We start from the raw sequence: 15,712 nt of genomic DNA on the forward strand, positions 1-15,712 counted from the left end.
GATAATAAATTTTTAACGGATTTGTGATTAAATAAATATTAAATTAGTTAGGACCCACTTCCGTTTTCAGGACTTTATAGTTGCACTGTACGTTGACACAATATACTAATACATCCGAAAGCTCGCTTGGATACGTACGAACATAGAGTGGAGTTTTTAAATTCAATTTTTCCTTTGTGCAGAACGTCGCCTTATCTCGGATAAATTGAAAAGCTAAAACATTCGCAAAGTTTTTGAATAATGCATAAACGTTTTGCGTTTATTGCGGCCATTTTTATGCTTCCCTGTCTCAAAAAAAACTAGAAATTTAAGAAACTAAATCCATTAGTACATAATAATATATCAGATTTTTCATATAAGGAACTGCAAATTTTCGTGCTACATGTATAAATCATAAACTCAAAACGATTTTTGACTAATATTCCATAAAGAGTTAATAAGCCAGCGTCCATTATTAGCAAATGCTGTCAATTTTTATGACAGGATTTTATTAAATCTTAATAGTAAAAGAGGATACTCCTAAAACTTGATTGCTTTCTCAAAGGAAATATCTTTCTGGAGATAGCATTCACGTAATAAAATCATTTTTGTATGAGCGAACTACTAGGCACCAATAAAGTTTTATGATATAGGTTATGTGTTCTATGTTCTGTCATTCTGTGTGATTGAAATTATATGTCATAGGTAATAATTAATCAATAATTAATCAACCCATGATGATTTATTTGGATTCTTACCCTCAAATTCATAGACCGTATTTAAAGTTTAGGGAACGTTTACAAATGACTTCGAAACACAGGAGTTTAGACTGTTTGTGCCAGTCAAAAAGTCAAAATTCGTCAATAACAACTTAATTTGTAAACCTATTTTATACAGTAACAAAGAAGCTCTACAAATTCACGGGTTAGTACTTAATTAAGAGGATACAATTTAGTGCTGACAACAATATAGCGATGTTACAAAATTTCGACAAAAACGAATACAACACGATATGACTGACATTAATCTACGTCTGTAAAGGACCTGTGTAGCGGGGACAGGTTTCTTTCATCTTCTTTGGGAGCACTTAAAATCACTTTTGTCTTTATCAAATTTACCTCTAACTAAATTGACAATTCAAAAAGGATGAAACGTAGGTAGGTAGGTACCTTCTAAACTTATAATAAAATTGCTTTTAGACATAAGTGTGTAATGTTTTTTGACCCTAGACTGGAAAATAGGGGCAGTAGGTGTGATGTGTATCGCCCCGATGGTAAAAGGTTTAGTGATCCTGACTGCTACGCCGAAGGTCCCTGGTTCGATATCGGGGCAGATACTTACCTATTTATTTAAAAATATATGTTGTTCTCGGGTCTTCAGTGTTAAAGGCTGATGATGAAAAATGATTGTTATGTGTGATATCTCCAACGTGCCTGCCAAGCGTGGACATTTTAGCTGTATTGGGAGGAAGTAATTTGGATGCTCTATATTAAAGTATTAATTAATACGGCTATTTGTTTCTAGCGTAAAATTAACCTAATAATTTTACAGGACGTTGCAAAAGTTGCTAGAATATTACCCCCTTTCGGCTTAATATGCCAATTTGTAACATCCTGTTTATCCTAATCCTAACTAATATTATAAACGCGAAAGTAACTGTGTCTGTCTGTCTGTCTGTAACTCTTTCACGCTAAAACTACTGAACGGAAATTTGGTATACATACATACTTTTTATCCCGGAATTCCCACGGGAAAACTTTTTAAGGCGAAGCGAAGCTCGCGGGAACAGCTAGTATTCTATACAACACAGGCGGCACAGGACGGTAGAACGTCCGTGCTAAAAATCTGTAATATTTTGCTAATTCCAGGTTGTACCTGACATAAATTACAAACCGCAGCTCTCGCAGGAATGTTAGGTAGCCTAATATTAAGGCTTTAAATCTAGACCGGTATTGCCTTTTAAATGCCTTGCAAAAATATAGGTAAAACCGTATTTTGTTTGTTACACTTTTAACACGTTTATAATGAAATTTACATCTTATTATTATATAGAAATGAGACAGAAAAAGTTCATTAAAACTTATATTTTTTTATCATTTTTGGTAATAACCTCATAAGCTTTATCGAAAATTATTCAAATACACTGACGAGCAATGAAAACATCCAGTGACTAATGGAACACTAAAGATAAAGATAAAAGATTAAATACACTTTATTGCACACAAACAGAAACAGTTTCACAAACATAGAAAAGAAAAATGGTACAATCGGCGGCCTTATTACTAAAAGTAATCTCTTCCAGACAACCACATTGAAAGGAAATATAAAGTATAAAGAAAGGGGTAACGTGTGACAAGACAAGAGAAAATACAACATAATTACTATGAACAATGTGTAAATACCTACATACAATAATACTTAGACACTATGGCAGGTGGAACATTTTTATTGCTCGTCAGTGTACCAATTTCGATGCAGAATATTTTTAAAGTAGAATTTATACTTATTTATCTATAAATCTATCTAAATGTGGTGCGAAAAGTGGGTGGCTCGCTTGTGAGCCACCTCTGACTACCCCTTCGGGGATTACAGTCGTGAGTGCATATATTATGTATGTATATGTATGTCTACCTAATATTTTTGATCATTACTTTACAAACTTTATGGTTTCCTTAAGAGTACATTAATAACTTCCTTTTCATTTAATTTAACACACGTATTTAATAATTTCATTTTTCTCTATCTGCCTTAACAAAGTTTATAAGAAACTGTATTTTTCCTATTCTAATCTAGATTAAATAGAAATAAATGGAGCATAAAACTGGGACGTGGTTATCTCTGAAGTCGTCGCCATTCTCTATTCCTTACCCGCACTTTATTCGCTCACGATTCTTCTAGAAATTCCGGCATAATAAGTTATACTCTACTAGCTGTACCCGCGAGCTTCGCTTCGCCTTTAAAAGTTTTCCCGTGGGAATTCCGGGATAAAAAGTAGCTTGTGTTCTTTCTCAGGGTCTAGACCATATGTATACCAAATTTCATTCAAATCAGTTCAGTAGTTTTGGCGTGAAAGAGTAACAGACAGACAGACACAGTTACTTTCGCATTTATAATATTAGTTAGGAAGGATTATAGTTAGGATCTATGTACCTCGTATTTTCATCACATTAAAGCGCATACTCAAGTGGAATTGGACTATGACGTCACGAAACCAATGAACGTACTTACTTAACTTAATATTTTCACGTTATTTCACATCCCTATCTATAAACTCACGAGCAATGAAAAAGTTCCAGTTACAAAATACCGACATTTAGCCCCTGTTTCACAATGTCTGGTTAGTGGCTACCTGTGAGATAAAATATATGCTGTCACTGTCAAAAAATAATAACAGACAGTGACAGCATGTCTTTTATCTAAATGTTCGCGGTCTCCACTCGTAGAGATATTTTGCCTGTATGAATATAATGATCTCACAATATCATGTCAGTCGCAATTTATTCAGCAGTATTTTTTCCCTTTTCACGTCTTCTTTTGTTAGCTTCTTGACCTAGGGGCATCAACACATAATCGTAATAATGCGTTTTTTTATACCTATAAAGATTTACATACATTTGTAAGTGTTCGATTGAAAGATACCTACGAAAAAAATAGCCTTTGCTTTATAAGTAATATTTCTAGATTTTTATCATCCTGCGTGTTACAAAATGGGTACACTGTATACGAAAAGGAAAACAACAATTTTTTACAGACGTTTTAAAATTGTAATAAAACAGCATAATTTCCGTAGAAAATATTTGTTTTTTGGTCACCGGGTCTGACTATGCTGACTGTGCAAATTTTCAACAAACCTGTATATTTCACGCGTACGAAACGTGATTGCCCCGCACGCGTGACACCCGCAAGTGCTCTTTTCATACAACTATTTATTGTAAAACCACAGAATAGAGCGGTGGTAGCTCAGTCGGGTAAGCGCCCGCTTCTCACGCAAGAGATGCGGGTTCGAATCCCGGCGCTGACATGTACCAATGAGTTCTTTTAACTTAAGTACAATGTATACCATCGCTCTTACGGTGAAGGAAAACATCGTGAGGAAACCTGCATATCTAGATTTAGCACATCTAGATATGTGAACCCACCAACCCGCAGTGGACCAGCGTGGTGGGAAATGGTCCAAGCTTAGGAAGGCAGTTTAGACCTTGGGGATATGCACAAAGGTTCCACTCGAGAGAGCCAGGTGCAGGTACTTACACCCCCACAGAGAATAGAATAGAATAGAATAATAACTAGTACCAGTAGTAAAGCGTAGAGTACGCACGCGGGACGCGAGATGGAGTGCGATCCCGCATGCTTGATGAAATCCGCACCATATTAAAACACCCAATTAATAATAATAAACACCATATTAAAAGGCCCTTTTATACAATGTCCGGTTAGTGGCTACCTGTGGGATCAAATACATGCTGTCACTGTCAAAAAAATAATAACAGAGAGGGACAGCACGTATTTTATCTCACAGGTAGCAACTAAGCAGACATTGTAAAACAGGGCCAAGTATCAAACGTTATTAAAAAATTATGAAGTACCTATTATAAATCCGTTTTAGTACAAGTAGGTATATTGTCAAAGGCTGGCAGTGTGCCAATATCTCCATCTATCGAGGTTTCTGTTATACTGTGTCAAGAGTACTCTAGACCCATCATAGTTGATCGCTTTGGAGACGTTTAAAAAAAAAAAAAAAAAACACGCACTCACGCCTTGTACTAATGTACTCCCTTGCGGGGTAGGCAGAGGTGCATTGCTGCACCCACTTTTCGCCAGAGTGTTATGTTAGTCCCAATGTAATAGGGGGCGGGCCTATTGCCATTTTACGGGCACATCCAAGACCCGAGAACAAATATGTGCGTTTGAACAAATATCTGCCCCAGCCGGGAATCGAACCCGGGACCATCGTCTCAGTAGTCAGGGTCACTAACCACTACGCCATTCGGTCGTCTTTTTTCGTCGTCGACACGTTTAACTTGTATGAATAGATTGATTTCATGGTTGGTTCTTGTCGGTTGTGATGAGAAATAAGCGGCTTTTACCCCTTGGGTTAAAATGTACTATTTCACTTGTATTTGTACAGGATGTTGCCAAAAGGGTATACTAAGCCGAAACCTACATGTGCAGCATGGTATATCTCAGCCCAAAACTGAAATTAGAATTTAAAAAATCGCGAAAAAAATATTAGATATACCATGCTGCACATGGAGGTTTCGGCTTAGCATACCCTTTTTGCAACACTCTGTAGAAAGCTTGTATTATTATTATTACATGTGACAAACGTATGTAGTTTAACGAACCGAGATAAAAATATATGTTGAAGCCAAAAAAGCCCGTGATATTTTTCTGACAAAATATTTCAACAAGAGTTGGTTAAAGAAGGACTAAAAAGATTTCGTTGGTTTGTTTGTTTATTACCTCAGCCTAAATTTACTTTTAAAAAAAATGCAAAGTAAGATAAAGATGAGAATTTCAGTTCAGAGCGAAAATAAGTATTCAATAGGTACGTTTTCAATAAAATAATAATAATTTAAGGTAGGTATATGTTACGATTTTGTTCTTGGAATATATCTGAAATTGGAGATGAAAGAGAAAATCTACTTCTATTTCCACAGAGCAACCAGCTTAGGGTTTAAATAAGAAGCCTCATCAGAATCAAATAGGTTTCGTCTTTCTTCAGATTTTAATAAATGTTTCAAACTGAAATTCAGACACTGTTTTACAGAAAATAAATTTTATCCATTTTATTTAAAAATTGTCTGATATTGTATGTACACAATTGTATTAATCATGTTATTATTATATCTGATATTACTAGTAGTACCCATTTTACACTTATCGTATTTTTCTATAATTTGATGTTCATAAAAATCTCTTTGAAGAGCAACGGTTAGACGTGAAAATTTCAGCAAAATCCCGACTCGAATATTTTATGAATATTTTATCATGTGATTTTAGGATTTGTATGACTGAAGTAGCAAAGGATTTTCTTTACGTCTGTAAAGCTACTGTGGATTTCAATGGTTTATTATGAATGCTTTCAGATACTGGAATATGTGAAAATAATTTGATTTATATTTCGTAACAAACCTTTATAATTCCATTGTGGTTCACTCTAAAAACTCAACGGATAGTTACTTGCTACGGCGGTGGTGGCGTAGCGCTACGAGCTACGAGTGGTTGCTACGTGCTACGAAGCGACGCTGCGAGATTAAGTGCCTGTTTCATTTACGAAACCGATTCTGTACATTTCTATACATTAACTATAACTACTTAACTTGCTATTTAAGTCCTTCTCTATCTTTGAAATATAGACGCAAACATAATATAATAATATGGTATGGCCATTATGATATTCAAAGTAAACCGAAAGATTTATTGAAATTAGATTAATTCCCTATCCCTAACTAATGCGCTACTAGATAAAATTTATACAATGATTTGAATGCATATTTTTACATTATCAATATATCATTAAGTTTTGTTCAATATTCATGCATTAAATACCTAGAAAGACGAACTAAATTAAGTCATTTGTATTCTTAAACCACTTTGGGGCACTTTTATTACCACTATACAGGGCTGAAAGATAAATGAGGCAGTAAGGGCACCTTGGTACAGTGGGAGCTGTGCTTAATTATTGTGTTTGGAGACTTACAGTTTTAAGGCTGTTACTACGATAAATAAAGCGCTTTTCCAAAAAGCGATAGAGCAGTCTATTTGTCGGGACTTTTTTTGAAGAAACGCTCTTCAACACATTTGCTTCCACAAAAACTTTAAACACTGTTTAACTAGTTTTTGAACGAAATTTGACAGATTAGGTAGGCGTTTCACAGCGCTAAACTGACCCGTGTACTACCCCGAGAAACAATTGTATTGTTTGGGGTGTTATGCATAAATGTATATGTCTTGTTTGAAAATGAATAAACGATTTAATTTTTTTTAAACACTTGGTAAATATTGACTTTGTTTTTGTGGTAAGGCCCATTGTGTCTCTAACTTTTTAGTTTTATGAAAACCATAATCGATAAAGGTTTTTAATGCCAATTGATGTTTATCTGAAAAAAATAAGTCATTTATAAACAGTATTTTTTAAAGATTTATCGAACATAATACGAAGTCGAGAGTAATTTGAAATTAAGTTATTGAATTTAGGGCCACTTGCACCAACATATTAAATCTAGATTTAGCGTTAAATCTCGATTTAGTGTCAAATTTTATATGGACTGACGTTTCTTAAATCGAGATTTGACACTAAATCTAGATTTAATATGTTTCAGCAAGTGGCCCTTAATATTTTATTTGCAGGCTAGGTAATTTGATCTTTTTTTTCATTCGGTCACTGATAAATTTCCTATTCCAACAAAAATACACGTTGTGTACAGCCTGTGAACTTTCGTACTAAATTAATTTGATTCAGACCTTTCATTACGTTGAGTATCCTTTTTGCCTATCGGTCCATCGCCACTTTGTAACATAATAAATTGAAAAAATAATTAATTTTAGACTTGTTGGATATGTGTGAAAGTTTTTAATTATGTTAAACACGTTCAGCGTTTTTATAAACCAGCCGATAGCTGAGGGCCGAGTGTAGATTTTTATTAAATTAAAAAGCCGTGAAAATATCGCAAAGTTTGAATGGAGCTAGTGCAACGGGTAGCGTCTCTCTCGCATCATACAAATTTCCATTTACATCAACTCATCATTCATCATCATAATTAGCCTATAGCAGTCCACTGCTGGACGTAGGCCTCTCCCAAAGCACGCCACTGGATGCGATCTTTAGCTTTCTGAACGAGCTTTACATCAACTCGAATGGTGTTAAAACTAGCACTCCGCATGCTATGGAGTAACATACGCATATTGGAACCCTATTCAAAGCTTAAACATTTTCAAAGTAAAGTGATTTGAATTACTACTAATTATACATAAAATATTATAACACATAAACATCACATATGCTCACAACTCTGTAATCCCCGAAGGGGTTCAAAACGCTTTTCGCTGTACATTTGTACCTACTCACGTGATAGGTCGCGAACCGTATCGCTGTTTTTGAATGTGTACAATGCACTGAAGTTGTTGGGTAAGTGTTCATCCCGACTGTCAGATGTTTTCAAGCTGCCCGAAGACCTCTGTACAGTCTGCAGTACATACTTACATAATATTGTCCGGTTATTGAATTAGGCCGATCCAGGAAGAACTTTTTAACGAATGAACGAAGTGTGAATTAAACCTAAAATATCAAAGAGCATAATATGGAAGCGAAGTTTATATTACAACGGTGTATGTGCCTAAATAAATGGCACTGTATTGGAGTATTATAAGAAACAAAAGTGAGCTTCGTAAAATTTAATTTATTTTCTTCGTGATAGGTATTATAGGTAGGTATATAATATAGTTTTAATAAATACTAATATCTTATGTATTTCATACACCTATTTTTAAAATAATGTTAAGATGATGTATAATCTATATAATCTGCAATTTTAATATTTTTTTCCGTGCGAAGTACAACAGATATGTATGTATAGGAAATTGATTATTTACAATTCTGATATTTTCATGACAAAAGGGTATGTAATATGTAATACAAGTTTATAATAGATACTTACTGTTACTGTACTTATTTTATATTTAAACAACGGATTAAATAAATGAACCGAGGCTTTACAACACAAATAAAAATACTTTTAATTATTTAGGTAGGTACTTATTTAACATTTCGATGTTGATTGTACGATTTATAGCGATATGCTTAGTATATCGGTATGCCTACTTGCCTAGTGATGTATACCGATATACAGTAAAACTATAAAGTCCTGAAAACGGAAGTGGATCCTAACTAATTGTTACAGACCGTATTTAATTGATGTATTTTATTATTAATGGACAAATCCGTTAAAAAGCCATTCCCAAACGGTATTTTATTTTTAAATGTTTGTAAATGTTACTCAATACCTGATAATGATAAAAAGTCTTTGCAAAATCGCACTCTTTTATGTCAGAACTTTATAGTTGGACTGTAGTTATTTTCAACTAAGATGATCGCTTTCGCTGTGAGACTTCATGTTTTTCCAAAATACGCACAAATTATATTGGAATATCATGTGTCTATTAATTATATTTCATTGGATACAACTGTACATAATAATAAGTTGATAAGCAAAATAGTTAGAACTAAGAAGAAAGAAAGAAAACGTTTATTCAGTGCACTGCACACACACACCAAATACAATATGGGATGTATTTAAAACCGTAAAACTCAATACGTCAGCGCAATCATCTAAGCTGAAATGAAGTATAGTTTGATCTGTAGATATTTTCTGGAAGCCATTATAACAGTGTTATGCCAAGTGAAAACAAAAGTGATAGTATTATTATTTATAGAAAAGGTATTATAAATATAAGGTTGATCAGGATAAATAAACTTTGTTATTTTTTATTTTTTTTACAAATAGTTAAGACCTACATAAATATTGATAAATTAGTGATCCATCATCTCTTTTTTTATAATAATTGTGACAATTTACAAATAATAAATATACTGTAGGTAGTGGAGGGAATATTATAGTCTTAGTTTAGAAGTTACACTCATATTAATATACATATAGGGTCTACAATTGAATAAGGAAAAACCTTGTTAAGGCATTTTTGGATATTTTTCGTATTTAACTGGTCCCGTCATACCAGTAAATAAAACCACCAACATTCCATAGAGATTCTACAAGGAAAAAGTATTTTAATTGACTTAACATCTCATAATATATTATATTACTTAGGGGATATTAAACCTACATTTATTTGCAGAAATTCATTACAGTTGTAATGTTAATGTAATTTTTTACGCAAACCTAGTTAGTGCGAATTGCACGAACCAAAAGGTTAGCCATGTAATCTTATAGTTCATAATAATTTATAAAATGTAATTGTTTAGCCCACGGAAAAACAGGTTTGTCCCAGTATACAAAAAATTGCGCACTTTCCATATTACTAAATAATAATATATGTTTATTTGTTTAGTGAAGTGTCATAGGATTTTTTAAATTGTTATAGCTCTTCATAGTTGAAATACTTGGAATTTAAAATCTCACTTAGCTCTTTGGCTCAAGAATTTATACATAAGTGCCTTTTTCACCATGTGTAGATTCACATGTGTTTTGGGATTAAATCTTGTGATTTTAGTACTGTCTTTGCACTCTGTAAAACGTATTATTTCACGAATTTGTTCGTTTGGCGCCGAAACAAATTCAGAGAATGGCAACTCATTGTTTTTCCACTGATACATTTTATTCAGACATTGTGAAACAAAGGGAAATTACAAACGATATGATGGTCCGTGAAAACATAATCTTTGAAGTAGCTATGTTTTAAAGTGTTATATGAAATATTATATATTATTATTATTTATATAAGTACATAAGATTTCTTACTACCCTTGTGCACATACCTAAATAGTTCTCATACATTGGACCAAATTTCAACCTTTCATACTGTCATAAAATCTTTTTATTTTAAATTGCAAGCATTATCCTTAAAACGAAAATAACTAAATAAGTTCACATTTGTATTTTGTAAAAAAAGGAGGTAATCAAATTAGGTACTAAGGATATTTTACACAACAAACGTGAATTTAAGTTTAATTGAAATTATATTTTATGCTAAATTGCAGAAGAATTTGTAATTATATTTACACTTAAACCTAACATAATTATAGAAACAATTGCTTTTCGAGCGTAACACTAGAGAGAGCATCACTACTCCAAATACCTATTATTAAATTCAAAAGTGGCACTGGGTATAGTATTGAAATACAGATAAATTTATTGTGCAGTCCTTACACCTAAAAGTATCCAGAAACTATAGCTCCTTACAATAACGCCTTCAGAGAAACACACAAACAAAAGTCAAACTTCTCAAATGAACCGTTCGCAAGAACACCCAATTATGGTCCCTGTACAAGACACACATTTCCAAACCGAGTAAAGTTTCGTTGTCACTCACATCACTATCAACCGAAACGTCCGGAAACTTCTAGAAGATACGCCTAAACGTTTTGTGCGGGGCCCTTCCACGGCGGCCGTTGCTCCAACACGTATTTGAGTTGGAAGCTGGTGTGGAAATGCTACAGATACTCGTCTATTTGGTCATAGTCTTCCTCGGGGGGTGAGGGGCCAGACACGGAGAGGATGGGCAGACCGAAGTGCTTGACGGTCTCCACGCTACTGCTCGTGTCATCGGACTTGGAGTACTCTTCGCTGATGGTCTCCTCACGAGGCGGCTTGATCGTGCAGAGCCGCTCGGAGGAATCGCATAGTGTTGTCAATGGGATGTTGTCCGCTGACCTGGTGAAGAAATAATGCTTTAAATTTTGCTGCCATCACAAACCTCCGAAAGTCGTTGTCAAAGTGGTGCCCAAGGTTCACTTGTTGTAGTTGTTACAAGTTATTTTGGGTTGTTTACTGTTGCCCATTTTCTTTTTATTATTAGCGAAGTGATGTAAAGATGTACGCTAGTTAGATGAGCATCAGTTGCTGACTGTATAAGTTTTGTCGGACGCAGCGTATAAAATGATTTTAATATTCATTGTCAGGTAAAGCGGACACGAATTATTCAGAACACCGTCAACTTTTTATTTAATTAATATGAAAGAATTTAGTAAGCTGTCTCCAGTCTGCATATTCTGGACAAGTTGGCATCCCGTTACCCGTAGTACTTATAATACATCCTCCACAAACACAAAACAATCGATGAATATACTTACCTAGCCTTCCTACAAAGCTTCGACTGCGAGCCATGCCTCCTCAGGAACTCGCTGGCATCAAACCCGGCGAACCCGGCCGGCTCAGCCGACATGAAGATGGCGGAGTTGACCCGCGGCCGGTTACATCGCGACAGCAGACGCTCCTCACACTCCAGGCTTTGCGTGTGTGCGTGCGACCACCGCATGTGCTGCGGACGAAATTTGAATTTGGAATGCTTTCTTTTTTATTTGGTTTAGGTGGTTTCGGCCAGGTGTAGTTTGTTGTGGTGTTTTTTTTATCTTATTCAGCCAGTATTTGTGCGTGTGGAGTATTATTTGAGGTAGTAACAGGCTACGCAAGTAGATAAAAATTTAATTGGATTATTGTTGATCTACCTGTGAAAATGATTAAATTATAAATGTTTGCATCAGTGAGTTAGAATCACTTTGTAAAGAAAAAGTAAATATGAAATTTTCCGAAGGCGCACAATAGCACGATCTTTAGCCAGAAGGAAATACAAATATTTCCATTTTCCATATTTTCCATTTGAAATTCACAACATGTTGGGCAAATAAGGATTTTGTAGCAGTGTAGGAGGGTTACTCTACCTTCACAAAAACAATCGATCGTGAGCTGTCCTGCAACCGGCACGTTTTTAGCAACAACATACTCGTAGAGCCTCATTTTCGCAGCAGCGTTGATAAACTTAGTTTTTTGTTAGCTAGAGAGACCTCCCAGGTATTGACTACACAATACTCGGTGCCCGGATAAACACGACCCCGGGTATATGAAAAGAATAAAGGCTTTGCTTCACAAACATTTTGTGAAATTGTATGACCGACTTCATTCCCAGCCCTTTTATAATCCTAACCTATTGTGTGAAACAGAGTTGTAAAATGAAATAAATTTTTAATGAGTTTTAGAAGCTGTAAGTGTAGGTACTTAGTCAAACTGTAAAAAAGTTACAACTTAACAAAAAAAAACTGGCTTTATACTGAATTTTCCCTTTCCACATTAGACATACAACTGGGTTATAAAATGTGATTTAAATATAAAATGTTCATATATTTACCCTTGAAATACCTACCTTACGATACGAATTTTGTCTGAAAATGCCTGCCGTATAGCTAAGCCAATTTATTAGCATGTATGAAGAGAACGTTTCAAAAGTTGTAAATACGCTCCCATACAAACAATTTCCCTAGAAACATGAGAGAGTTGAGCTTAACCTAATCAGTGAGTACATTTTGAAAGTTACAAACACTAACTTTACTTCAGTTAATTGAATCTCAAAGGTATCTAACTACTCCCGCCCGCATTTAATTTGTATTTGAGTTACTTATAAATCTATTATTTGTCTCCTTTGATTAATAAAGTAATGATCTTATGATCTTCGATATTATGTCAATGTCATTGTCAGTTTTAACATAGCACCCAAGTGCACTTTGAAAAATATTTAGGTAGGTACCTAATAGCTAGTGTTATTGAGTGTTTTTCAAACTATGTTCTTTCATATTATCAGGATGATACCATTAGGGATATGATAATACACTCACGGGCAATGAAAAAGATCTACTCACAAAATGCCGACACCAAACAACCCCAATTTTTTTCAACATTTAATTCAAAATTATACAAAATAATATAATTTTTAGTTGGCAATATCCTTATGCCCTGTTAGTGTACTTCAATGTTGCAGAAGGTGTCATTAAGCTAGCCTTTTCCGTTTAGGAGTAATTTGGTGCTTTTCTCAGTGGAACCTTTTCATTGCCCGTGAGTGTAGTATAATAATTTGTAATTCTATTGGTGTTATAGGTACTGAATTTGCACTGAATGTGTTTGGTTTTAGTTTGTACAGTTTAATTTTTTTTTCTTCTGGATGACAAAATGCTTTTTATTGATGATCGTATTAAAGAGTTTTCTGGATAATTTTAGTTAAGCGTGGTACTACATTAGTAAAGTTGTAAATGCAGCTTAATTATATAGGTAAGGCCAGCTCTGCCCACTGCTCATATCTAATGCTTATGTATGTATAATGATACTCCATTAGTTGTTAAAATCTAGCTTAATAAGATAGATAAGGCCAGCTGTGCCCATACCTAATGCTGATGTATAAAATGACAAAAAAACGATGACATGCCAAAATAGACCATCGAGACTATACTTATCCATTTAAAAAGCTACGAATTATTTCATTATTTATTAACACAGGCCTACAATGAAGCATTGAGCTTCCACTATACCTACCTATTTAATTTATGCTTTGTTTCCTATAGCCCGTGTATCGGATTTAGTTCAGGGGCATAGTGAAGTTCTACGAATTCCATACATAGTTTCTAACCTAGAGAATACATGAAACTACGCTAACAATTACACGAAAATGGCTTGAGCTACTAAATTCAATAAGGCCTATAGATTTTGTAAATACTGTAGATATGGGTGGAATCTCTATGTTTGTTTGTATGGAACAACTATTGCATACGTTACGGTAAGTATAGTAGGTAGGTATTAACTTTACTATATTATGTAGGTAATATATTTTTTTGCGATTGTGAACAATAATAAAAGTTACACAGGTGAGTATGATGATGACTTGTTTTGACAAGCTACTTATATTCGTAAAACCACCTATTCTATTTCAGAGACATTAAGTTGACACACTCCAAAAAATGTCGGCCACGACAATATTTCTCAAGCGATATTCTACTTCACTACCCATATAAATAAAGGCTGAAATTGTTCCCATTCAGAAAGGGATCTCTCGTGATTGCAAGTCATTTGTGATGCACGCCATATTTTCACGAGCTTCTTTCTAAGAACATAAAAATATTTTAATAAAAGTAAGGGCTTCTTTGAACGATCGGCCATAAAAAATCTGTCTGTTTTGATATTAAAAGAAATATAGGTAGCCCCTTTCGCCTTTTTTCTCCATTTGTAAAAATTGAGGTCAAGTTCTTAAGCTCATGAGTTTTGATTTAAGTAGGTACTTACTTATTTTTATCATGTGAATTTACAGTAATGTTTTCAGTACAGATATACTTCTTGACTGGAGTTAACTATAATAATTATTAAACTCTTTATTGCACAAAGTAAATTGGTACAAATGCTAGTAGCATACTCTACCAGTTAACCTTACCAGGCTTAGAGGGCAGAAGATTGTCTATATTGAGAAACTTAAATACTTACGTAAGTATACTTAAATTATATATTATTATAAGGGTCTGTTTCACAATGTCTGGTTAGTGGCTACCTGACGGATAAAATACATGCTGTCACTCTCTGTTATTATTTTTTAGACAGTGACAGCATGTATTTTATCCGACAGGTAGCGACTAACCAGACATTGTGGAACAGGGGCTAAATATAGGTACACAATATACCTAAGGATACGAACGGCCAACTTTACGAAACATTTGTAAGTAAAATAGAGAAACCTACTGCTGGAACTCGAAACACCCGTATATTGCAACATTCGATAAAAAACAGCTTGCTGATTTTGATGCCACAATTGTCATTTATAAACAGTATGCAGGGCATGCACCATACTGTTGATACAACATGTTCCCTGATTGGGATTGCTGCATCGCGTCATTTTCATTATTCCAGGCAATCTGATATGGCAGCAATGAGAACTCTGGGTTGACTGGTTTGTAATGATGGGGCGGTTTTATTGTTACATAAATGTTAGAATTTCGTCCACTACGTTCAATATTATAGAGCAGATTATAGTGCTGAAATTTCTTTGAGAATTTGGTGTAAAAAAAACAACAACCCATACTAAAAGTCACAAGACAAAAAATAATTGAACCTATACTAAGTTGATCAATATATACATATTTACTTTTATGCACTCAGTGTAAATACATTTTCAGAATACAACAGAACTGAAGCTTATCGTAAAGCGCAAACGCGATACTGAAACATATTGTCTAGCAGAAATACCA

At 34.3% G+C, this 15,712-nt stretch overlaps 1 protein-coding gene across 2 annotated transcripts in view; it reads right to left on the reverse strand.

Moving 5' to 3' along the window:
• Positions 1–8,365: 8,365 nt before the first annotated feature.
• The window catches only part of LOC105380364 (fibronectin type III domain-containing protein 5), a 91,857-nt gene continuing 84,510 nt past the window's right edge, over positions 8,366–15,712 (reverse strand). For both annotated transcript variants that reach the window (XM_038115012.2, XM_038115011.2), the window contains exons 8-9: positions 11,789–11,976; positions 8,366–11,369 (exon numbers count right to left, since the gene is read on the reverse strand). In XM_038115012.2, the coding sequence (XP_037970940.1) occupies positions 11,150–11,369; positions 11,789–11,976 (408 nt within the window). In that variant the 3' untranslated portion in view covers positions 8,366–11,149. The remainder of the gene's footprint in view (positions 11,370–11,788; positions 11,977–15,712) is intronic.

This window comes from Plutella xylostella, chromosome 8 (assembly GCF_932276165.1).
Source record: "Plutella xylostella chromosome 8, ilPluXylo3.1, whole genome shotgun sequence".
Taxonomy (NCBI): Eukaryota; Metazoa; Arthropoda; class Insecta; order Lepidoptera; family Plutellidae; genus Plutella; species Plutella xylostella.